The sequence below is a fragment of the Anoplopoma fimbria genome, chromosome 12, assembly GCF_027596085.1.
Source record: "Anoplopoma fimbria isolate UVic2021 breed Golden Eagle Sablefish chromosome 12, Afim_UVic_2022, whole genome shotgun sequence".
Classification (NCBI taxonomy): Eukaryota; Metazoa; Chordata; class Actinopteri; order Perciformes; family Anoplopomatidae; genus Anoplopoma; species Anoplopoma fimbria.
The window spans coordinates 16,399,493-16,426,255 of record NC_072460.1 but is presented as its reverse complement, the minus strand read 5'-3'; the positions used below and the strand labels follow the sequence as shown (position 1 = coordinate 16,426,255).

The following is a 26,763-nucleotide window of genomic DNA, read 5'->3' as shown; positions in this document are numbered from 1 at the left end:
ACTGCTGTGCATACGTGTGCAGCCTCACAGAACTGCAAACATGACTGCAGACTCTTGTTCTTATGTCCATGCAATCTCCAGGGGGGACAAAAAGTGCAACAAATAAACATGATGCTATAGTGGTTTATTACAAAAAAGAGAATTTACCTTTGGTATTGCTATGATAGATTTGAATATACTGTACACATTACTCAGTATGAAAACGTGTGTGTTTGTGAATATGTGTCAGAAGAAAATCCATTCTCAGATTGAGTTCAGTAAATGAACAAAAACACACAACCTGTTAAGGGGTGAGGACCAGGTACACACACACACACACACACACACACACACACACACACACACACACACACACACACACACACACACACACACACACACACACACACACACACACACACACACGTACACTAATACACACACACAGACAGGATCCTGAAAAGACAACAGACAAACATCAACAAAAAGACCTGCATGTTCAGTATAAGAGGGTACTTATTTGCATACGCCTGCTACTGTGGATCTCTACTGTTCTTACTGTTTTTTACTGTTTTTATTGCTCATTTGCTTATTTATAATACTTATTTTGATCTTGTGTTTTTTATTTTTATTTTTATTTACTATGTCACTTGTTTTGCATTATCCTCTTTGCTGCTGTAATCCTGTAAATTTCCCCGCTGCGGGACTAATAAAGGATTATCTTATCTTATCTTATCTTATCTTATCTTATCTTATCTTATCTTATCTTATCTACTCTGATAGAAGCATGTGTGTCGTGACACAGTGGTCTCAGCACATCGGTGGGTTTTTTATGGTCTCAAAGTTTGTCTGGCTTTGATAAAAACACTAACTATGGAGTTGTTGTTCTTGATGTGCTAAAACTACTGAGATCCTCTACTGCAGACAACCAGGAACAGAAATGCTGTTTTTGGCTCTCACACCACGCATCCCTAACACCCCCAGAATCCCAGTTGAACCTTCCCCAAAACACAATCTGTTTCTCATTATCAGTTTTTTTTTCTGAAATTTCTCCCATCCCCCTCACCCTTACTTTTTTTTTTCTCTTTAAGGCCTCCCTCTCATGTCTGTTTTCCTCTTCACCCTCTGGGATGAAACAACATATCAGCAGTGTGTGTCTCCATCCCCCTTGAACTGTTTATTGTCGTAGTGAGCCCTTTAAAAAGACAGCGACAAGCATTAGGTAAACAGCTTTGGACGTCCTGCTTGTTGCAGGACGAGAGGCCAGATAAATATTGGGGAGAAATTGGACACCCGAAGGGAGAAAGTCCAACAGGAGCACCTCAGAGCTTAAAAGGGGAGGAATGTAACCACGTATATGAAGTACTGTACTAAAGTACAATTCTGAGGTATTTGTAGTTTTTTTTAGTATTAAATTAATTAAGAGGAACATTTCTTAGGGACTTTTTGCTGCACTGTATTCATCTGACTGCTTTAGTTACTTCAAATTAAGATTTTTGCACACAAAACATTAGTAGAGCTTATAGACTTTGATACTTTGTAATAAGAAAAAAAGTCAATTATTTTGATATCATTTTTCAGGCAAAAACATTTATTAACATTAAATGTGAAGAATTGCTGCTTTTCCTTTTGATAATTTAATCAGGTTATTTAATCATTAGGTTTGGACATTTGGACAGTTGGTCGGACAAAACAAACATTGTAAAGGTGTCACTTAGCGCTCTTGGTAATTGTGACAGCATTTCATTATTTTCACCATTATTAGAAACCAGATTAATCCCTAATGAAAACAATCATTATTTGATAGCACAAAGTGAGCTCCACCTCAACCAACTGCAACAGAAAAATCCTGCTTTGACATGAAAACATGGGTAATAATAATCTAATAATCTATAATAGCTGTTGTCTGCTTTAAGTACTTTTACTTTTAATACTTAAAATATATTTTTTTCTGACTTTACATGCGTATTTTTACTTCAGTAACATTTTCAATGCATGCCTTTTACTTGTAACTGAATATTTTTTACAGTGTGGTGTTAGTACTTTTGTTTAAGTAAAATATCTCAATGCTTCCTCCACCACTGGAGCTGAACCATGGCTATCTCAATAGTTTGGTCCTGATATGTTATGGGATGTTAGGACATTTCAAACTCCTCACAGAGAGACAAAAGTGTCTTCTCTCTGTCATTTGTCTCGTCCAAACTCTGCCGGTGTCAGCCTCTTTCTTCTTTCTCCTCCTCATTAGCAGAAACAGAATGAATATTCCAATTAGGGACTGTCAGTTGTCTGCGCCAAAAGCATCCTCACATGCTGTCAACTGGAAACATTGGACAGAAGATTGGTGATGGTTGCAGTGGTCAAACAAAAGAGCATTAAAGAGGTGGAGCCATTCCAGACTTCCCAAGTGCAGAGCAAAGAGTTCAGCTTTTTTTCTGAGAGTATCCGAGGTCTTGCGGGGGCAGATCAGATAACATTTACTGTTACGGGTTCATGAGCATGTGGTTTCTTTATTAGTGGAGGATGAGGAATGTTAATTCAATGAACTGTGCTTAAACTTGAAAGTGGCTTGTTGTATGCTGTGGAGTTGTACAGCAGCGGCAACAACATTCGAAAAAAATGTAATCTTAGACCAATATTCACTTGATATCTTTTTACATATATATTCTTGTGAAAATGAAGAAACACGACACTACTTGGGCTGTATGTTGTGAAATGTACCTATTTAGTGCTCCTGGTGATTACAGTAACATATATTAGTGAAAGGGCAGGATAGCAGGATGTCAAGGGGGAGCCACTTACTAATGTTAGTCTTAGTCTCAACATTAACATTAACATTAGTCAAGTCGGTTCTTGATTTTAAATACAATGGTGGTAGCACCTCTTAGGATCCATAGACTTTGGAATGACTTGTAATGCAAATGTCCCCGCTGTGGGACTAATAAAGGATTATCTTATCTTATATCAGGGCAGCATGCATTGTTTCTTTGTTTGTTTATTTTAGCACATCGGTCCCCCAGAAGATAACCAAAAGAGGGGTGGGGGAAGTGATGAAAAAAAAGGTTAACAGGAATAGTGTGGTGAAGAAGAAGAAACAGAGCACACATCTGGGTCACATTTGATTTCTTTAGCTTACTTACTTGGATCTGTTTTCTTGTTTTTGTGAAGCACTTGAATAGGTTACTATTAATATGATCAATGTCCCCATATAAAAGAGAAACAATGTGCACTTTAATGCAAAACCAAATTATTACCTCAAAATGAGTTGATTCAACAGTCTAACAGCATCACAAAGGTATTGCAGGGCTGTCGTATCGGGTTGCATTATGCTGTACAAAGGACATCCTGTTCATTCCTCTCTCTAAGCTGCAGTTATCAACCTCGACCAAAGAAATCCTTAGTCCACCAACACTGATTTGATTCTGCTGACTAGATTAGTTGATTTCATAGACAGATCTGTAAAACAGAGTTTCTCCACAATGAATCGCTCAAGAGCACCTCTTTAAATCTCACTGGTAAAGTGTTTACCAGTGATCATAAATTGTGTTCATACGTTTTTGGGGAAATAAGTCATTCAGCATGGAAAAAGCATGAAAAACGACCAAATACATTTTTGTTGACTATGACCTTAACAACCAATTAGTCAACTAAATGACTAAAAGGGGGCAGCACTTGAAAAAACCCCCACAATGTTTCATGTTTCAATTCATTTTTCTTATTTTTGTTCTTATTTCTAAGTATTTTTTGACTTAATTAAGAAATAGTAACTCCTACTTTTGACTTGGTGTCTCATAAAAAAAATACAAGAAACTCTTGTAATAGAGCTTTTTTTCTCGGCAGACATTTTGACATGTCATACTAAAAAAAAAGCACAGATGTATTGGTATTAATTAGTTGTGATGAATGAACGAATCTCCACCTTGATCAGCTGCAACACCTAAGAAATGTAAACATTAATGCATTCATAATTACAATCCAGTAATATGATATATTCCAAAATGGGCCATTATGACGCTGATAATGTAATACTTTAACCTGAGTAAGAGTTTGAATGCAGGACACACATTTCTCCAACGTGAGTCCTCATTACACCGCTATGTGAGCCTCCACGGTGCTCCACGCTATTACACGTGCGTTCCATCAGATTCCTCCGCTGCCGCTGTACGCTCTCGTACGCATGCGCGCTGGATGCAGTGTCATCATCACCATCACAGAAGTAGCTCCAGTCCGTGTGATGGTACCCCGAGCTGCTGGCGGATCAGCGTGTAGCCATTCGTGAAGAGCAGGGAGACACCGACCTCTCAGCCGAACCGAACCGAACCGAACCTCCGCCGGAGAAAGCCGAACCCCCCGAAACACCAGCTCGGTGAGTGAGTGAGGGAGCGCGTGGTTCATTGAGCGCTGGTACAAAGAGGCTGCTGCTGAATATATAAAGGGCTCTTTTTTGGGGGGGGGGGTCTGCTCACATCTCGATCTCAACTTGTGCAGTCGGACCAGCTCACAGAGGTTAAATAATCCTCACCAGTTTATCATCTATCTGCTTCCGCCATGCTTCTTCTTCTTATTTCCTCTTAATTGTGACAGGATACGTCACGGACCCACGAGTTATTGGGTTTCATTCAACCCGGCGCTGTTTGTACCTTCACACGTGAGGGAAAGTGAGGCTGGACTGTGACACCCCGTCTCTCTCTCTCTCTCTCTCTCTCTCTCTCTCTCTCTCTCTCTCTCTCTCTCTCTCTCTCTCTCTCTCTCTGTGGGGTCGGCACCGCAACGAGAGGACATCGCGAGTTTTCCTTGTGATCGTAGGGTGCGTGTGGCTGCGGCCTGCTGTGTTTAGAGAGTGTGCGGGGAGCTGGATGAGGGTTCACGTGCTGGCTCTTTTTCAGGGGTCGGATCTCACCAGAGCCACACGCGCTGCTTTCCCGTGCAGTCCTCATTGTCAGCCGGAGCTGCTGGTTGTGTCATTTGTGATTTATTATTATTGTGGTTTTTTTTTTTCTCTTCACGTGTGTGTGTGTGTGGTGGCACAGGAGCTTGATTCATGATAACATCCATCCTTGGTCTCCACAGTTTCCTTTGGTGAGTGCATGAATGAATGCAACAACTCCAGATGTGCTGTCCCCTGGAACTCTGAGCACTTATTGTATTTGCACTTTTGCTCTGGTTTATGCTGATGCTTGTTTAAGAAAGGAGATTCTTCTGGTGACTTAGTTTGAATACCTATGTTGAATACACTTATTGTAAGTTTGGATAAAAGCGTTAAATGACTTTGTAATGTTCTTAAGCTTGACCCATACGTGAAATGAAAAGTTGGGATATCTTTGATGCTCTGACCTTCATTAATGAATTTATGCTTCCACTTAGATGTTTTCTTGTTTACTATACCTTTGCTCTGGTTTTTGCTCTTAGATGCTTGTTTAAGAAAGGAGATGCACTTATGACTTCTGGTGACTAGTAGTTCTCTTGAATACCTATGTTGAATACACTTATTGTAAGTCGCTTTGGATAAAAGCGTCTGCTAAATGACTGTAATGTCATGTAATGTAACTTCCTTCTCTGGAGGACTTACAGTTGGATATTTCCCTCTTTGGGTTTGCATGTAACATGTTTTATAGTAGTCAGATGGAAGTGAATTATGTAATGGAGTTGGGATTTTAAACGTTTCCGTTCTCAGGAATCGTCTCATCAGGTTGCTACATCTGTGTTTTTTGTATTGCGCTTTCCTACTAAGGACATTTCCTGGCACCCAAGCTTGACTCTCTGCAGAAAAAAGTTCCTCCAAGTTCCTCCTTTATTGTTGTGCATAATATTTAATGCTATGACTTGCCAGGAATAGGTCAAATGCTTCATGACACATAAGCATACCTTCATTAATACTGACCCTGTTGCTTTTATAGCTTGTTGTGGGTGATTGCTGGCAGGTATCTACAGCTTAAGTAGTGGATGTGTAGTGTTGTGACGTTGGAGGTGCATCAGTTGATGAGTAGAGAGATGGTTTGTAGATTTTTCAGTAAATGTAATAGATTCTGCGTAAAATCCAGCTAATAGATGAGGCTTGTTGTTTGAACCTGAGGTTATGAGAAAGGGAGATCAAATCAGTGGAGACACGCCAGTGGTATGTAATGCTTTTCTTTCTTACATGAAAGTGTGTGCAAGAAGGAAGTTTGGTAATGATTTGTAAGAAAAGCCGCAAGTAGAACCAGATGTGTGGCGATTATTGGCCTGAAGTTTTTAGTCTCTGCTGGGCCCTAATTCATTAATTAATTTGTAGGCTTTTAAACCCCAAAGTAAACCAGCCACATTTCACCATTTTACACCCCCGTTTTAACTTCGGTTTGGGGAAAAGAAAAGCCCTCCAAACTTAGTTTTTACTTGACAGAGAGGTTGCATAATAGACTTAAAACATCTGTCGTTGGGAGGGGCCCGTATACATGTTTAGTATACAAGTGTAACTGATACGGTGTTGGGAATACCTGAATACAAGTAACATTTCATTTTTCAGTCTCATTTCTATTGTAGAAGTTTGCCCAGACCTGACAAATTCAATCCTATGTCAGTGTGCATTCATACCTGTAAACCTGCACACATTGCCACAAGGGGAAAAAAAACCATTTAAGTCTGTGCAACAGTGTCCTTGAGCGGGTTTCTTCATGTGTGAGTTTGCATGTACAGGCCAGGCACAACTGGTTGAGGCCGGCGTAAAATTACACATTTGAGCAATTAAGGGTGTATGACTGTTTGTGCACGCATTTGGAGTGCACTCAGGATTACGGACGTGTTTGAGATATTTAATGCTGACTCTGTAAAAAAGAAAATGCCAGAGTCATGACTACTGTTAAGTGTCGCTCACTCATTCAGGAAAGGCGTGATGCTAACCCCCCCTTCCTTCCTTCCCTTCCCAGTCATCACAGGTTTTATAGGAGTATCCTGTCTTTTGTGTTTACTATGTAGAATAAATTGGGAAATCCAGCAGGCCAGACAACCTCCTAGTCATTGTTTAGACAGTATTTATCCTGGAGTTGAACCTTGTAATCATTGGGTCAGTCAGTTTTCCCAGAAAGAGTAAAAAAAACAAAAACTACAGACATGGACATTTTAGTTTAAACTTTTCCTTTACCAAAACTTTTATTTGTTGCTTGAGACATTTCAGGTGACTCCAGCCCCTCAACACACTTTGGTAAAGGGAGCATTTGTTACTGCAGAATGAATGGCCTCATTGATAACTCAAGAGTTGTCCTGCTTTGCAACACACACACACACACACACACACACACACACACACACACACACACACACACACACACACACACACACACACACACACACACACACAGACACCTAACTAAGCTCCAGCACAGAGCGCTGGGACCTCAGGGGAGATAGAGATAGTCCCACTGGTGAAGCCGGCTTCCCATTAAGTCCCGGCCCTAAACTGAATATCGCCCTCCCTCTCTTTTTTTTTTTTAATACTTGAAAAAACTGGTGCAACTGATTCGGGTGTGGTCTGTGTCTGACACACAAAACTCCTACGAAGTTTCTTGCCGTTGCTGGCCCTGTCAGGCTTTCTGGTTACACACTGAATTAATTCAGTTTACTCACGGTGTTGGTGGTAGACAGTGGCAGACTTATAACTTGCAGTAAATAATGTGTCCTTGAGCTAATTGAGCCAACATTGGCTTCAATTGATCTTCGGTTGACTTTTGAAAGTTTCCAGTTGACTTGTTATAAAACAAGAACCCTGTGAAAGGGATTCTAAATATGCACTTCATGGCTGCACACACAAATAGGGGGTAGTGGATCAACCATCTTTATAAGTTTATTAGGTTGCTTTTTGAGTTGGACTTATTGCAGATGTGTCCTTTATAATGGGTTAATTGGTGGCACTAAAGTGTTTATAGCGGAAGTGGTTTTATGACACATTTATTTTTACATTGTTAGGTTAGATTATCACCACTATACAGTGAACATGTACTTACCAGGCGTTCTCGATTGATACAAAACAGGAAAGCCTTTTTTAGCACTTTAGATTTCAGTTAGTCATAAATTATAAAAACATTTGCTCCCAGCTCTCCTTTTGATACACATTTAAAAGCTATATTTCTGCATTGTAGCTGGTGTTATGACAGAATGGCAGTTGTTGTCTTCCTGATCTGTGCTGGTACACATTCGGGCATACATAATGCAACAAGGGCATGCAAAAAAAAGGGGAATAAAAGCCTGTATAGGTGTGTTTGTGTGTTTGACCTCTTTCCTTATGTGACACGTAAAGAGGACACATGACTGTGCCTGATCAGACAAACAGGACCGGCAGTGACATTGCTTTTTTTAGACACAGTTGGCACATTGCTTTTGAGCTACAACGAAGAGAGGAATTTGAATATTTTTGCATCTTTTTAGCATCCTGTGTTTATGTTTCTCCATTTATCAATCCGCAGTTTCACCTACACAACAACTTTGAAAATGCTTAGACTAGCTTTAGTCTATACCTTTTATATTACATCTATTTTAATGCTCTTTTCGGTTCACTATGAGAAAAACATTTTTGTCCATAGTCACTTTTCCTGTTCCTCTGTGGCTCAGTTACAAGTTGTGTTGGGAACGATTCTTTTTATGATATATCTGCAGTCTACTTTAATGATTCATTGTTGACTCTGTAAATATGTAAAATGCACTTCCTGTGCCTAGTCTTGCTGGATATTTAAAAAAGAGAAGAAATCATAACAACACAGTCTGGGTTTATTCTCTGATGTGTTGAAGGCAAACCAAATTGCCCAAGATGTTTCACGCACTAGTAATACATCTCTATTGACTTTTCGAAATTTTCAGACATTTCCGGCAAAGCTTAAGCAATTTGCGAACCAACTCTAGATGAGAAGAAGGGGGAACAAAAGGAGAGCAGCAGCTTTGGTAAAATGTTTTCCTAGGTGTACTCTGAACAGAGTTTTGATCAGTAGCACAATCATATTTGGTATTTTCCCTCTTAAAACTCCAGTGGAACAAATCGAAGGTTTAATCAAGCAGAGCTCCAGTGATGTCTGCAGAGATAAATGATCATTTTTTTGCAGAAGCATGTGGCAGTAAACATGCGTGTCAGTGAGGTCATTGGAGGAAGAGCTATGTTGCAGACAAATATTTGAGCAACATTTGAAGTCTGGTAAGTCTTTGCCAGTCGTACCCCATGCCCCTGGATGACTTTTCATTAGATTTAATTTACTGACTATTAAAGACGTTATAAATTAAAGGCCATAGTGTTAGTGTTGAATGACATTTAGTTGTATGCAATCGCTCCGTTCCAAGAATCCCAGGGTGCTCAGTTGCTTTTGTTGTATTTGAGAAGAACAGAAAATGGTTTCCAATCTGACTTAAAATTCTTTGCTATGTCACTAACCATTAACAGGAACATTTACTGCTGAATGAATACACAAAATCATGCTCACACCTCACACAGACGGTCTGCTTTGATTTCCATGCTGGTGCTGTAGTTTGGTTTGAGGAGTCTGAGCTCTCATCTACTGCACAGGATCATTTGATTGCCAACTGAAAGTAGAAGTTGTTTCATGACTGTTACTGTCGCGGTCTGTGCTGTGTGTCAACTGTCACTGACAGAAGAGACCAGTGTAGAGGAAGTGGAACCGCCTGTGCCCTTGTGCACATTATTGGATGGGCTGACTGTTTTTTTTTTTGATGTCATCTGTTTGACAATTTGTTGGTCCTAAGTAGGGCTGCACGATAGAGGAAAAAAATAACAATTATAATTGCAATATTCTTTTTTTTTTCTTTCTGCGAAATGAAAAAAATACAGGAATAGTTACCCTAAATTTTGTATTCTACATTGAATGTTAAATGAATCAATCTGGTGCACTTTGAGAGCAAAATGAAAAGGCTAGACATTCAAGTTTGTGCTGTTTTAAACCATTTTGTGCTAAAGTAAACAATGACAAAATGACGTCATAAACACATTGGTTGTTTGGATATAAATGGTGATGATATGGCAAAAAATGTACACCCAAAAAGCACGATAAAGGAGACAGGCTATTTGTTTCACGATGGGTCGGTTTGGTTGCCGACATTGCTGCAGAACCAGTCCGCCCCTGTGCACCGGGAGCCCCGTCCCTCCTTGCAGGGCTCATTAAGTCCAGGGCCCGTCATGCAGCGAGGTCCGGGCAGGGGCCGCTGTAAAGCTCACTGTCAGAGCTGCGAGCAACCTTCACCCCGAGCTGACCTAGTATAGCCGGTTGCGGCACACATGTAGGAAATGCACACTTAGATCTGCATAGATGTGTTGCATTTAGTTGGTTGCAGATTGCAATCTGCAATCTGCAACCAACAGCTCACCCGACAGCTCACCCCTCCCTGTCCAAGCGTGTTGGAGAACTATGGTGGCCTTCAGGTAGGGAGAGTTATCTTTAGGATTGTATTACTACAAGGAGCTGTTCTTATTAACACTCTGCTTTTTATACATGACTAAATAACTGTTTTTAAAAACATATATAAAATTTTAAAAAACAATCAATTCAGAACAGGATTAGAATTTATATTTCAAATATAACTTAATATTGTTTATAGAGCAGCAACAGTTATGTTTACAACAACAAAGTCTCATACCAGGTTTCAGAACGCATTTCTAGAAGAGTAAATAATGGACAGTGTTATAAAGAATAAAGTGGCTTCCTTTTCAGGAATTGTGGCACAAATGCGTTTTGGTGTGTGTAGTAATAGTAACCCATCTGCTAAGCTCATAAGTGGGACATAAGTGTCCCACATGATGGCACTCTGCACGGTGCAGATTAACGGGCTGTATCTCTGCCTATTAATCGTCCTCTGCAGCTCAAGAGCTTACCTGGTAACTCACTCACACTTAACCACACAAAAGAGACAGCACACTTACCCAAATCAACACATAGGTTGATTGATATGTTTGTTAATGTGAGTGGACTCAAAAAGCTTGTCTGTGAATTCAATGAATTCCCCAAACTACCTTCAAGGAAGGAAATACCTGAAGGCTCAGCACTTACAGAGAATGCAAATAAAACATGCAAAACATGTGTGGCTGTTTTTTACCCGTAAAAGGAGGACAAAAGCATAACTAGTTTAAGTTATTATGTATGATTCTTCATGAATATATTTATTTATGTAACATTAGCATATGTGTCACTCCTTGTAGTTGGTTGCAAACTCTGTTCCTTGTTTTGTGGAGACATGGACTTAACATCGGGAGCAGAGAGAAGTGAAAGCCACAAGATTTAAGTTCATGTGATGAGAATCATCTGTCTGGAAGCACTGAACCACAGAGCTAGCTTAACCAGCTAATGGACTGTTACAGACTGACGTCGTAATGATTGGCAGAGCATGGTTGTTTACAACATGATCCAGACTAAATGCCAGGTAGGAGAACAAGACGTCTGGCTGTTCATTAGTTATAACAAGGTTAGTCAGTCCTCTCGCAGTATTTTAGGACAGACGGTTATATCACCAATACCAGTCCCTTTTTCATTTTTCTCTATATCTCAGCTTTTCTTTAAATATAGTATCACCATACAGATTTAGTGTCGAGTCCCTGTGTTGATTACAGATCTGTGATCCGCAGACCATTTAAGGCAAATGGCCCAAACAGTAGCAGAGTTGATGTTCGAGCTGACCATAAATAGCTTTGTTATGTGCTGCCTAAATGGGAAACGAGGACATCTAGATGGATGCATTCATAGAGGAAGCCCAGGGATTTCCAGCTGTTCTGGCAACTGTGGATGTGTTTTACTTTATATGTTTCTAAAATGTTTAATCAAATGCTGTATTTAGATCAGCATTAGACATACAACAGTTTGGTTTCCATCTGCTTAGAAGACTAGACTGTGAGAAGAGGTTGAGCTGTCAGTTACTGGATAAGTTGGGAGTATTCAGGGCTGCTTGTTATTTTTACCTGGGATTTCCATGCTGCCATTTATTTCTAGGGAGTTCTGCCATTAATCGCACAAATTCAATTTACTACCAAATTGCTAATGAGAGACAAAGTCCTCCAGAGTAGTACGATCAGGTTTCTTTGATCATTACAATGAAAGTACTGGTTCATCAGGTCCCTTAAATGTCAGTCAACACACTAGCAGGTATTTTGTTATCTGGCACAGTTACAGGGAAGTAACAAAATTAATATTAGAAGAGGAACAGTGAGAGTCTTCAGAGGTAAAGCTTAAACAGACATTTTATCTGCAACTGATTTTGTAATTGATTTATTGTAATTTCTCAGGGCAAATTACTAAACATTCTCTAGTTACAGCTTCTACATCTGGAGCATTTCCTGATTTTCTTTGTCTTACGTTGTAGTAAACTGAATCTCTTTTAGTTTTTGGACAAAACAAGATATTTGAAGATGACACTTTGGGCTTCAGGAAATTGTGATGGGTATTTTCCCATTTTAGGGGGTCAGATGGTTTGTATTATTCATGCTGGCTCACTGGCACGCTGTCATGGCTGACTGGGACACTTTTAGAACAGAAACATCTTTTAAAGTTGTTAGTAACAGCTGGACTTTTTCTTCTTTGGGAAGTCAAAATGTTTGCTGGGAAAAACAGCCTATTACATACTTGAGTTTCAGTACTGATAACAAGGCCATACTAGTTTGATTGATACCTCTCTAAAGTAAACACATTTTTGTTTACACAGAAGTATTTTCTTTTCAATTCAATCTGTCTGCACTGATTTAGGGACTTCCCAAGCTGTTGTTAAGCTGTTTTGCATGCAGCCTTCCTGCAGCCATTAAAAGTAGCCATCAATTATTTTAAAGATTATTTTAAAAATAATAATTTTATAACAATAGTTTGATTCTTGATTATTACAACAATTATTTACCCCAAATAAATATAAAAAAAACTTGTCTAAATCATGTTTTAATATTTTATTCAATCATCTGAAAAAAACTGGACCTAAAATTGCTGTGACACATAGATTAATTTAATCACTGTATGTAATAGTGGTCCTTTCCCTGAACTGGAGAACCAGTATTTTTACAAACTTAAAATGGTTACGCCACGGATTGATTCCACTACTGGAGTAATATGCAGTTAAGCTATTCACTGTCAAATGTTTATTTTGTATAACGTTAAGTTACCAAAACAGCACTGGTGCAGAAATGACTTCTAACATGGAGGCAATGGAGAAACATTTAGAAAATCTTTGTTAAGCTACGACTTCTAACAGATTCCAATAACGTGTATCATGCTTTTGTCGGGACAAAACGCTCTGGGATTCTTCCGGTTCGCGCACAATAGTTGTACTGTTGTAATGATTTATGCCTTGCATAGCTTACAGAGCACCATAGAGTTGGGTCTCTGTATAGATACTTCCACATTTTGTGCTTGTGGGCGACGTTTTTTAGCTGCAGCTGATCCCCCAGTGAAATGCATGCTTTGACCAGATGCAGCAATTTTTGCGACGCTCCTACACACTATGTAAATTTAAGTATTTGTCCACAAATTTCCCCATCCCTTCTGTGGTTTGGTGTGCCTGAGATGGTTGAAATTGCAAAAAGACCCTGTGATCACAGTATGTTTAGTATTCTTCACCAGCTCTAAACCACATCAGGGGAAAAAAATCAGCATTTTACACCAAAGTGTTCTAATCTTTCTGTACTGATTGGTAAGAGAAATATTCCAGCTGCTTATCTTCTGCTGATATGTTGGTGTGTGGCCCGGCAGAGATGCTCTTTCTCACCATGACAGCACTTGGTGTTGCGATTGAAAAAATTATCACAAACATAAATATTTTGATTCCCTCCTCCTTATTTTTCCATGTGCAGCTTCTCCAACTCTGCACTCCTGTCGTCCCTCTGTCCTTCCTTATCCCTGCATATTTCATCTTGCAGCAATTTAGTTAAAAATGCTAAGAAGCACGAAAGGATGAAATAAGTGCTTGTCTCTTTCACCTTCTTACACCATATATTGATATATGTTGATTTTTACCAGCTTTCTGCTCTGTTTCTCCCACAGGTTCTGAGTCCTGATCCCTGTACACCTGGTCTGGCCTTTCCTTCCCCTCTTCTTCTTCCTCGTGAGCAGACATGCCTCCAGCGCCGGGTGGGCCTGTGGGGTACACCCCTCCTGAAGGTGGCTGGGGCTGGGCGGTGGTACTGGGCGCCTTCATCTCCATCGGCTTCTCCTATGCCTTCCCCAAGTCCATCACTGTGTTCTTCAAAGAGATTGAGGTCATTTTCGATGCCACCCCTAGTCAGGTGTCCTGGATCTCCTCCATCATGCTGGCTGTCATGTACGCTGGAGGTGAGTGACGTGTGTGTGTGTTTTGAAAGGTTTTTTTTTAGTTCAATAATAAAGAAATCACTTTCTTTATTCCTATTAATCTATTGTCCTAGGTGACATGTTTGATTGTTTAGGCGGTTGACAAAACACTTGAGATAAAGACAGACAGTGAGATATTTGTAAATTTCTGTTCTTTAGAAGGATCAAATAAGTAGTCTGAATCCTAATGCATTGACATTTTATTTCATGTTATCCACAGCATACATAGGTTATTTATATTCAAGTCTTAGATTAGCAGCACAGCCAACCTGTCCTGTTCCATAATCTCAGTGATTTGTTCAGTGATTTAAGTAGGTGTGGCATTGTTCCCATTGAATGTGCTCCAAAACCTGACTGGCACAGTCTCCAGTTTTTCCGCTCCATTACAAAGTGGCAAATAATAAATGGCACAGACTGTAGCACATTTTCACCACGCTGTGCATGTTTGCTGCGTGTGTGTGTGTACTTAACCCTGATCGGTGCCAACAGTCAAGAAAAGGTCTGAGGAATGTCTTCTTTCAAATCCAACTGAAGTTCATGTAGGCCTGTTACAATAATGATGTTATCGACTTCTTATCTTACAATATATACACATGACATGGATCATTTTTGGTGACCCTGATGTTGCCCGTTGTGTTTACTTGCGTGTTTGTTGACATAAAACATTTTTTGCCAGAATGAACAGCTGGGTCTACCCCACCGTTATACGCTAGGTACATACGTATACTTTGCAAAATGAACGGAAAAAAACTATGTGACGGAGTTTCACAGTGGGCAGGGTTCAGGCAGCTCCTCCAGGTGAAGAGAAGATGACTTTGATGGCCACTGACCAGACAGGAAGTTTGGAGGAATAAGTTCACATGGACTTGGTTCAAAGCTGCACTCCACAGCTCCAGTGTAAGAAGCATTTGGGTTTAAGATTAATCAGAGATTAGAGCCCATTGACATGACATGTATGTCAACATTTTGGTTAATTATTAGCCTACATGTTGTTACTTTGCAGTTTTTGTTATCACAGGGTCATGACCGTACAGAAAGTGGATTGGCAGTATGTTGCCTCTTAGAGAATGAATAACTCTCTGTACCTTTGTGCCAAATATTTGATATTTATTTTAGTGATTTCTTTTGTTTGAGAGTCCTTTTATTTCACGTTAGAAGCATTGATCATTGAAAGGGTGTACTTGCATTATTGTGATATTTTATTATCGTTGCATGAGTTGTATAAAATGGTCTCGTGAATGACCATTTAAGGCAACCATTTCTGGGACAATATACAGTCCAACAAAAGTAGTTATTGACAGGTCTAGCATCATGCTGTCTATCCAACACCAAAACTCAGAGGCCGTACAGCTTGTAGCATTAATGGTTGATGCTATAGTTTATAATCAAATGTGAGAAGACTCTGCAGACTGAGCTGCTTAAATCTGCTCTTTCTCAAGTGGTGGCTGGTTGTGTTGTCTCTTCGCCTTGAGTGGGACATAGGGAAAGTCTTGTGTTTGTCAGTGAATGGTTGGTTGTGTTTCTTAAGCCTGTTGCTTTTCTCGGCACTTGAGCGTGACGTTTTATCGTTCAAAAAAACCAAAAACAAGCTCAGTGGTTGGTTAGACTTTCTCACGGCCAGGAATTTTAAAATTCCATCATAATCTTTTATTTCCCCTCATTTTAATTTTAATTTTTCAATGTTGATAAAATACAGGCCTATTTAAAGGTGGAGTCTGTGATTTTAATCCAATACTTTTTTTTGTAAATTCCACAGAATATACCCCCACAGTCCACTGACCGTGAATCTGGTGTTCATACACAGCCCTGGCTCTGTAAATAGGAAACAGATTTTTCCATCATTGTTAAAACAATTCAGTCAAAGGCATAAAATATTCTGTTATTTTGACCTCTGCACAAGCACTTTTTTTTTTTTCTCTGCCTTTGCTTTGTCTCTCATTCAGGCACAGCTTGAATAACAGTTATTGCTGCAGGGAGAGCAGGGGACAATGTGAGAAACGGATACTCTGGAGTGATTGCAAACAAGAAATGAAAACAAGGCGCACATATTTTTCCTACTGTAATCGGACTAAAGCTGCTGGAGATAAACAACACAAAGCAGACATTGAGTTAATGACCAAATTCTATCACAGAGTTTACAGTATGCTGTAGGAGATGGCATAAAAACAACACTAGGAAAAACTACATACAGTTTTTCACAATTGTTAACACACGTTTCTCAAAACAATAACGGCTTTCTCAAAACTGCACACACAAAACTGAAAACCTCACACACAAAATGCTAAACCTGACACTCCCTTTGCAAGATGACTCTTTGCCATCAAATCTCTTAACTTTTCACAAAATGGAACTTGTGTTTTAATTTGGTACACACAGCCATATTTTCAAATGACACACACATACCATTCATTGAGTACACACAACTAAGCATTTGCTGCACACTACCAAGCATTTACAGCACACTGAAGTGCAAAATTGAAAACACAATCATAGAAATGGAACACACCATATGAATGACAACGACTCTGGAGAATGAGCCATTTCTCCTTTTGTAAAATGTCTCAGTGTAGGCCTACTTTTTTCATAGTCAAACATAAAACAGCACACAAATATGCAGCAAAAAAGTTTTATTTCGGTACACACAGAGAACAGTACAGTACTGTAAACCGGCCTGACGGTCTGGACGTTCCTGAATGTAGCGTGGTCAGAGTGTGATAGCGTTGTTCTCACGAACCATATTTACAATTTCAGTCTCCTGTTCGGCTGTGAAAGTGTGTGTTCTTCCTTCACGGTGTGGTTCTCTTTCAGTCCTGCAAAATACAAATACTGTGAGCACACTGTATTCTATTGATATGCAGTATTACAGCACACAAGGCAAATAGATTTCATACCTGTTCTCCATCCTGAAGGTTCTAATGATGGTAGCAACTGTGAAGCGGCTGAGATTTGGTTGGACCCTCTGGCCAGCCTCCCTCATGCTCAAACCATGGTTGAGCACATGGTCTACCACAGTGGCCCGAATCTCATTAGAGATGACCGTTCTCCTTCTTCTTTCTCCTCCTCCTCCTCCTTCTTCTCCTTGTCCTTCTCCTCCTCTTCCTCCTCCTTGTCCTCCTCTTCCTCCTCCTCTCACTCTTACCCCTCTCCTTCTCTGGTTGTCGATCTCTTCAAAGTTCTCCATTGTTCACCAAACAAAACAGAGGCTCAAGGCACTTTTATGCTGCAGTCCTGATTGCAAATTGCTCAACAGACCTGAATGTTTAGAGATTTGAATATTTGTGTGTTGTAGGTTGATGCTTTGAGATTTTACTTGAGAAGTGTGTGCAACAACTGAACATTGTGTGTAGTGTTTTGACAACAAGGTGATGTGTAATTGACATCAGAGTGTAAAGAAGGGAAGTCAGAGTCAAATGCAGATAAGGGAGTGTGAAGTAGTGCCAAATTGGGTCGAGTGATTGGTACATGAAGTGAAGGTTGTGCAAACTGTGCCGAATTTTCGCTTTTTGTGTGTTAACAACTGAGAAAAACTGTAATACAAAAAAACGGATTGCAATCTAAGTATTGCCGTACAAAAATGAAAATTGGCCGGGAAGTAGTGATTAATCCCTAATATGGTGATTCTCCATTGGTGAATATTACTTAACTGTTAAAATTTTGACCTGATGGTGGCGCTATATGGAATCTCTGAGGATCACCAAAGTTATCACAGATAGTCCTGTGGAGACAATGAATGTCTGAACCAAATGTTATGGCAATCCATCAAATAGTGGTCAAGATATTTCATTGAAAAACACAAATGTGAACTTCATGGTGGCGCTAGCGATTGTGTTTTCTTTCACAAGCCAAAACTCTGGTACAGTTCAACCCCTGGTGCGATATTTTGGCCTTTGTGAAAACAGTAATTGTACTCTGGTGAGTGACCAAGGTATCCAAGCGAGCCCTATTATGTTTCGATTGCAGTGAGAACATAATCCGACCCAACGGCAGGAAGTGAACCCAAATGTAGGGGATTACAGGCTGCATGTGCAGGCATTTGTCAAAATGGACGCAGGTTAAGAACAGGAAAACGTGAGCGGGAGAGGACTGACTTTGACTTCTGCAGAAATCTGATGTTTGCTTGACACCTGGGCCAGAGAGAACAGACAGAATAGAGCTCACAAAAATTGGTCCCGTGGCCCAAAAAGCATTTTCCCCATAGACCACCATTGTAATAGAGACTTCTATGAAACTGATGACAGGACAGCATGCTACAACACTAACTATGGCCTGTGGCTGTGAAAGAATTGAGTTTTCAATTTAATTAACAAAATTACATATTCTCTTTCTGGTTAAGTCACAGTTACAGAAGGCTGTGTTATGTTGCATTAAATTTCATTTTCTGTATCGTTTTTTACATTCTTTTACATTTTCCAGTGCTTAAAAAATATTAATGTACCAGAAGCATCCGATAGGTGGAGAGGGACTGAGGCAGGATTTGCTCTGAGAAATTTGTGTGGCTTCTGATTAGAGGTTAACATTCTTCTTTCATATACATTTTGTGACATAGATTAGTCCCACCTGGTCGACTCCATCCTAACATTGGCCTTGCCAGGTTTAGGGCTGACTTAAACAGTAGATGGCGAGTTGAGTCATTTTCAGCCCCATGAAATACCAAAATGAGATGTGAAAATGAACACCAGCATGGATGCGTTTTATCACATTACAGTCATATCTTTTCTTTTTTACAGCTCAAAAAACTTGTTTAAGTGTGCAGTGCCTTTTTTTCCTGACTCTTTCATTTGCGCTGTTGCAACAACAGCTTTTCCATTTACATGTTAAGGGAGGCTTCTAGAAAGCCAAAACCTCTGATCTAGTTTCGGATCAGGTTTCTCTCTTTCTGTCTTTTGACACAAAGGGCGTTCTCTCCTAATTCAGTGCACTCTTTCACCTTTTCCCTCCGGTGTATTTGATAACCAGCACACCCTAAAAGCAACACACCATCTTCTGGTTTGCTCTCTCTGTCTCAGTTCACATCTAAAAATGGTATCTGCTCCTTCCACTAACTCATTCATCCTCTTCGGAGCTGCGTGCCAGCCCAGAGCAGGTTTAGGCATTTAGGAGAGGAAACTGCTGAGGGGGGAAACCGAGGGGAGGAGTTAAATTGCGTAACAGGAGCCAGATGTTGAAGTAGTTTCTTTTTTTTCTCTAAAATGTTCTTCTCCCCTGTTTCAAAATCAGCCAGATCACCAGTTACTGACGCCATGATGCCAACTCGTACTGTACGAGTCAAGTAGTAGGGAATAAATTGCCACAACCACATTACTCACCAGAAACACATGAGGCAGCGCACGTACACACACCGACTTCCACGGAAAGACACACACATATTAATACATTGTGGCTGGATGACGTCAGTGAACGCTGACTAATAGTGTGAACCAGTTAATGTTCTGCACGAAGGAGGAGGAGGACATGTGACGCAACAGTCTGATTCTTTCACCCCCCTTATTGGTTTATTAGCTTCAAGGCATCAAACACGCTGCAACAATATCCAGGAGTTGCATCATTCTCAGGTGCCGACATAGTCTCTTTGAACATTCATTGAACAAGTTTTTTTTTAAAATTAATGTCACTTGTTACGCATGTGTCTAATCCTGACGGCTTTAAGGGAGTGTTGTTCTTACAAACACAAACGTTTGTTATCTTTTTAATTTATCTTAATTTCGCAGGATTTTTGCTTCATGGAACTCTGACCACAACCTCACTGAGTCGGAGCGCCTATATCTGACTCCTCTTATGATCTGTGTGATTTTTCTGTTCTTGTATGGATGGGGAAAAGAGCTGGTGCCTGAAGAAGGAGCGTGTGTGTGTGTGTGTGTGTGTGTGTGTGTGTGTGTGTGTGTGTGTGTGTGTGTGTGTGTGTGTGTGTGTGTGTGTGTGTGTGTGTGTGTGTGTGTGTGTGTGTGTGTGTGTGTGTGGAAATGTGTGCATGAGTGCACATCAGCTTGTTTTAATGCAGTAAGAGCTGAGGATTACAGGATATGGATATGATTAAGCATGAGAAGGAGAGTAAAGATTTAAGCCGATTTAGCAAAATAATTAAAACACTGTGAAGTGAAATTATTGTCAAAGGTTGGCCTCCCGGAGCACAGTAGACACTTATAAGCCACTTTAAGGAACGGCTGTTCAATCTAAGGAAATAATAAAGCTCCATAAAAGTTACCTTGCTGAACAGGCATCTTGAAAGAGATTCAGCAGCAGCATCAATAAACTCAATTGAGTTAAGTCCGTCCCCTAACTTCCTTTGAGTAATTTGATTAAAAAGGCAGCGCGTCAATTTAAAAGATAAAACTCCTCAAGTGTAAATTTAAAATTAATACTGGATCACATGTTTAGGAGCTTAAGGTTTTGAAGCAATCGGATTACAAACAATCTAGGTTTTAGGAGTTAAAACTAAACAGATGTTTAAATGTAATCTTAATTTGAAACTAGTTTTAACGTTTTGTGCAACACGATTAAAAGTTAAAAACTGATTTAATAGTGTTTAACACCTAATCCTTGTAGGTGCAACAGAACCTTTAGCTCACTAATTACCGCCTTTGTATTTTTGCTGGTTTTATCCATTAATCACCTATTTCATTTTATTTCTACCAAAATGTCCAACTGTTCCTTTTTAAAGATTCAATTCAGAATAATGAATGGTGTTTGCTGCAAGTAATGTTTTCCATCATAACTGTCTGGCCTGTTTCTCCTCTCCCTCTCCTTTTTGTATTTTTGTCGTTGGTAGGACTGACTCAACACCAGCTGATGCTCTGCCTCTTACCCTTCAGTTGGCCACTAAATCTGAACATTCCCTCTGTAATGAATGACCAGAGTGTGTCATTAAATCAAATGTACACAATTTGCACAGTCAGAGGAAGCGAAAGCTAAAATTAGACTGAGGAATAGCTCGTCACAGTTGGGTAGCTCTCCTCATTTGTGGATGCTGTGTCAGAGTAGAGCTGAGGACAGGCCTTTTCGTTCCTCCTCACAGGGAGACGGAGGGAGGGGTAGGACGGATCGTTTATATAATATCTCTGAGAACACAACTCGCTGCCCTCTTTGTGTTTTGCCGTACAGCAACAAAGACTGTCACTACTCATTTGTTTATGTGTGCGTGAGCGTTGAGAGGCTGCAGATTCATTCCTGTCCTTGTACAGGTTCACTTTTGTTCAGAGCTCCAAACAGGCTCAGATTCATGCTGGTGTGTTCGATGTGTGTGTGTTCTGGTAGAGCCCTCTGTGCTTGACTCTTTTATCTGCTGCTTGACTGCAACATGGAAACCCACCAGCCCTCGAACAAGGCAGCCCACCAGGATGGGCTCTGTGCCAGCTTGTCAGACCCTCGCTGACAGACACAACACAGAAACTAGTGTGGTATTTAATGAGTGCGGGATTGAACGCTCGTGCATCCAGAGCTGCCCCCGCGGCCGCCGTGGTCAGCTGCCAAGTTTCAAGGGCAAATCCAACATGGTCTGTGTGAAGGGCCCCGCAGGTTGTGAGGTAGTGGATGACAGCTGAGAGCAGAATGGTAGTGATATTTTAATGACATCATCATTCATATTTTCTTTTTGGTATATGTTTCGGTGTCCTCTATGTTCATTTTCTTTCACACATTATTAGGACAGCAACTAACGGTTGTTTTCATTATCAGATAATCAGCAGATTCTTTTTTGGGTTAATTGTTGTAAAGCTGATTATTGTTGAACAAAGGCCTGTGTTAATAACACCCGCGAGGCGTCCTAGAAAGTGAGAGCTGTTCGTCTTATATTCATGCTAATTTATCAAATTAATAACACAACACTATTAATAGAATTACTGTCAGAGTCATGTGCAGTTTGCAATCTAGATGTTGTTGAAAAGTTTGGAATCACCTGCCACAGAATCTAGATTGGGTCGAGTCAGATGTCTGAGAGGACGGCTCGTAAGTTTTAATGGTCTTTTATGCTTTTGGGTTGTAGAGCGTCCTCTTTACAAATGCGACCTACAACAGGCTGGAATTAGCAGACAACGTGTTGCTTTAGCTCAGCTGAACATACTGTGGAGTTACAAATCACAGTATAAACCTATTCAATCTAACCACTGAGCAGACTGCAGGAGGCCCAAAGACAAATGGACTCACTCAATATTTAGAGCCTAATTGCACCGTTCGGGTTCGATAATGTTCGAGAGTCACTTAGCTTTAGCTGGATTAAAAAACAACTTCTAAACCTATTAATAATTGTCAATAATAATAATAATAATGCAGCTTTGCACATGATGCTCAGTAGTTGTGCCGGAGGAATGATCTCATTTGACTTTCTGCCCTGTCATGCAGTTCAGTTGCACACAGAGCTGCTGTCTAGATTCAGCAGACTTCCCTCTGAATTCACATCCAGCAGTCTGAGTCCATGTGAGGCCCATTCATAGAGAGGCTGACACGCAGGCTGAGCACGAGGGACGCCTCCACTCTTCTTCTTCTTCTCTCTTCTTTTCTCTTCTCTTCTCCCCTCTTCTCTTCTTTCCTTCTTCTTCTCTGCATCTATCCTTTTCTCTTCTCCTCTTCCTCTTCTCTTCTTTCCTTCTTCTCTTCATCTGTCCTTTCCTCTTCTTCTTATCCTCTACCTCTTCTCTCCCATCCTCCTTCTTTCGTCCTCTTCCTCTCCTCTTTCTTCTTCCTCTTTTCTTTATCTTCTCTTCTTGTCTTCTCTTTTCTTCTGTTATTTCCTCTTCTTGTCTCTCCTTTTCTCTTCTCCTCTTCCTCTTCTCTTCTTTCCTTCTTCTCTTCATCTGTCCTTTCCTCTTCTTCTTATCCTCTACCTCTTCTCTCCCATCCTCCTTCTTTCGTCCTCTTCCTCTCCTATTCTCTTCTTTCTCTTCTCCTCTTTTCTTCTGTTATTTCCTCTTCTTGTCTCTCCTTTCCTTCTCCTCTATCTGTCCTTTCCTCTTCTTCTTATTTTTAATTCTCTTCTTTCTCTTCTCCTCTTTTCTTCTGTTATTTCCTCTTCTTGTCTCTCCTTTCCTCTTCTACTCTTATTTTTAATGTCCTTACATTGGTTCCCTCTTAGTTTTACTGGTCTCTAAGGCACTGCATGGCCGTGGGTCTATCTCTGCCAGTTGCTTTTGGTTTATGAACCAGTAAGGCCCCTCTGATCCTCCAGTTCTTCTCTTTTATATGTTGCAGAACAAAAACAATTTGTGATGCTGCTCTCAGTCATTATGCTTTAAGTCGCTGGAACAGCCCTCCAAAGTGGCTGAATATATTTATATTAACATACATTAACATATTAACATAAATTAGAAACCCATCTATTTAGTTTAGGTTTTATGTAGTGGTTTATAATCTTTGTGGTTTTATTATTTGTTCTTATTCTACTATCATTGTATAACTTCCGTACTTGTTTTTTGGTTGATAACATTTTATCAGTGATCATTATGATTTTATACTTTTTAATTGTATTAACATTTTACTGCTTTAAATATGACCTGAGTTTTGTCTATCGCTTATAAAGCAATTTGAAGTGCATTTAATTTGTTCAAAAGTTGCTTTATAAATAACGATTGATTGATTGATTTTTTTTCTCTCCTCCTCTTCCTCTTCTTGTCTTCTGCTTCTTTCGTTTGTTGTTCTTCTCCTTCATCTTTACTTCTTCTCTCCTCTTCTCTTCTTCTGGTTCTACTTTGTCGTCTTTGTCTTTTCTTCTTCTCTTATTTTCCTTTCTCTCCTTTCCCCTGCTGTTCGCTCTTCTTCATCTCCTCCATCATTTCTTTCCTTACTTTTTATCTCTTCTCCTACATAACCTCCCACTCTGACATGTGCCATGACATACCTTGCACTGCCTGGCTCCCTTCCTCCTCACCCCTTTCACCCCTCCCTCCTTTCCTCCCCTCTTCCTCCATGAAACATCCATGCAACCGCTGCTGTTACACAATCAAGTCATTGTCCCTCTTTTATTTTTAAAACCATAGCACCACCTGTTGGTGAAAAGTTGAAATGGTGAGCTGATGTAATTACATTGTAAGAAACACTTATTTTCTTTATTGATCAATCTGCAGATTAATTGATTGATTGTTACACTCTGCTTGAGCCTTATTCAAATGTCTTGTTTTGTCAAGTTCAAAAGATATTACATTTATTCTGGACAAAAAAGCAGAAAATCCTCCCAAATTATGAACAAAAATCCCTAAAAAAAAAGGTGAGATATTCATTGTTATAGGACATAAACAAGCATTGGATCCTTGCATTTGAGAAGCTGCAACCAGCAAATGTTTGAGCAAAAAACCCAGATAGTTGCAGATTCATTTTCTGTAGATCATCTAATTTATTAATTGTTGTCAAGGCTCAACAATACAACACTGCTTTTGTCTCAATCCCTATAATGTATCTATGCTTTATATGACATCTCCTCTCCTTCGCACATGTCTCTCCAGGTCCAATCAGCAGCATCCTTGTGAACAAATATGGCAGTCGACCAATCATGATGGCCGGAGGTTGTCTGGCCGGGTCGGGACTCGTCGCAGCCTCATTCTGCAACACTGTGGGGCAGCTCTACTTCTTCATAGGAGTAGTGGGAGGTCAGTATTTTACTCACTTCCATCCCAAATGTTCCCTTTTTGAAGTTGAACCAGAGTAGAGTTTAACTGGTTGTGAAGTTGTTTGAATTACTTTATACATATTAGAAGCTCTGGTGTTTAGTTTGTCCATTTAAACTGAAACATATCTTCACAACTCTTCTCCTGCACACAACTCTTTATTCACTTCATATATTGTACTTTTTTGCTTGTGTTCTTCTGCTTTTCTAGTTCTCTTTATGTTATTCCTCATATCCTATTCCACATGTTGAAAATAAAAGGCACCCTTTTTGGATAAAACTAAATCACACTTCTCACATAACCTGTATGTTGATGGCTGTTTCGATTGTCATCCTTTCGTCATCCTCTGCTCATGTTACCTCTGTTTCCTCTCCCACCCTTCTCTCTCCAGGTTTGGGTCTGGCCTTCAACTTGAATCCGGCCCTCACCATGATCGGTAAATACTTCTTCCTTCGGCGTCCCATCGCCAACGGCCTCGCTATGGCGGGCAGCCCGGTGTTTCTGTCCACCCTGGCTCCTCTCAACTCCTGGCTGTACGATGAGTTTGGGTGGAGAGGCAGCTTCCTCATCCTGGGAGGACTCCTGCTCAACTGCTGCGTGGCCGGCTCCCTGATGCGCCCCCTTGGACCCAAAGCTCAGCTGCCCAAACCCGACGCGGAGGCGGACGAGGTCAAGGCGGTGGAGCCGGTACAGCCGCAGCCCAAGAAGACGGTCCTGCAGACCATCAACTCCTTCATCGACCTGACACTGTTCCAACACCGCGGCTTCCTGCTCTACCTGTTCGGCAACGTCATCATGTTCTTCGGCCTCTTTGCTCCACTCGTCTTCCTCTCCAACTACGCCAAGAGTAAAGACATCAGCAAAGAAAAAGCCGCCTTCCTGCTGTCGGTGTTGGCATTCGTCGATATGTTCGCCCGGCCCTCCATGGGCATGCTGGCCAACACCAAGTGGGTCCGCCCAAGGGTGCAGTACTTCTTCGCTGCCGCCGTCCTCTACAACGGAGTTTGTCACGTGCTGGCGCCGCTGTCGGTGGACTACACGGGATTCGTGGTGTACGCCATCTTCTTTGGATTTGCTTTTGGCTGGCTGAGTGCGGTGTTGTTTGAGACACTGATGGACCTGGTGGGAGCTCAGAGGTTCTCCTCGGCCGTGGGTCTGGTCACCATAGTGGAGTGTGGGCCGGTGCTGTTGGGCCCACCGCTAACAGGTAAAACATCCAACATGTAGAACAGGAAGAGGGAGGGGTGGAAGGTTGTATTTATTTAGATAGCATCAACTCTTCTTTTTTAACTTTAGAACTTTCAGAGGCCTAATCAACCAGAATGACTCTCTAGGTGTGAGGGCTTTTAAAAATCCTTCCATTTGCTACATTGAGCTGATTTTAATGTGTTGAGTGACTGATGTTACGCACCACTGTAGTGATAGAGACGTACTGTATGTTGACCATGCCATTTGAGATTGGCTAACCAAAAGTAGTTTTTCTAAGAATAGATTAGATACACAGCATATACAGCTGGGATATAATGGCAAAATTGTGATTAAAAAATTTGTCAAAATGAATGTTTAATCATACTCTTCTCTATTTTGTTGTCCACCTCCAGGTAGCTTCTATAACTACTACCAGCACTACGACTACACCTACATCTCCTCTGGAATCATCCTCATAGTCGCAAGTGTCGTCCTCTTTGTGGGAATGGGCATCAACTACCGCCTGCTGGCGCGAGAGAAGAAAGAGGAGGAGAGAAAAGAGAGGGAGGAGCCCAAGGAGGAGCGAACCGCCATGTTAGCACCTGCCTCTCCGTCAAAATCAGACGGGGAGGCGGAGGAGAACACAGTACCAGCAGCTATCATGCTGGATGAAGTCGCTAAGATGGACGAGGACACGGTGTAGAAAACAAAACAACAAAAACAGA

General features: G+C 40.6%; 1 protein-coding gene across 4 annotated transcripts; it reads left to right on the top strand.

Moving 5' to 3' along the window:
* The first annotated feature begins 1,601 nt into the window (after positions 1-1,601).
* LOC129100420 (monocarboxylate transporter 1-like) lies at positions 1,602-26,749 on the top strand. Of its 4 annotated transcripts, none has more exons than XM_054610038.1 (5): positions 1,602-4,342; positions 13,956-14,243; positions 24,689-24,832; positions 25,242-26,057; positions 26,452-26,749. In XM_054610038.1, the coding sequence occupies exons 2-5, from the start codon at positions 14,027-14,029 to the stop codon at positions 26,739-26,741; spliced, it is 1,467 nt and encodes a 488-aa protein (XP_054466013.1). In that variant the 5' UTR covers positions 1,602-4,342; positions 13,956-14,026; the 3' UTR covers positions 26,742-26,749. The 4 variants fall into 4 exon arrangements, with proteins under 4 accessions (XP_054466013.1, XP_054466017.1, XP_054466016.1 ...); XM_054610042.1 differs by lacking the exon at positions 1,602-4,342 and adding an exon at positions 4,354-4,624; XM_054610041.1 differs by lacking the exon at positions 1,602-4,342 and adding an exon at positions 4,731-4,783.
* The last annotated feature ends 14 nt before the right edge of the window (positions 26,750-26,763 follow it).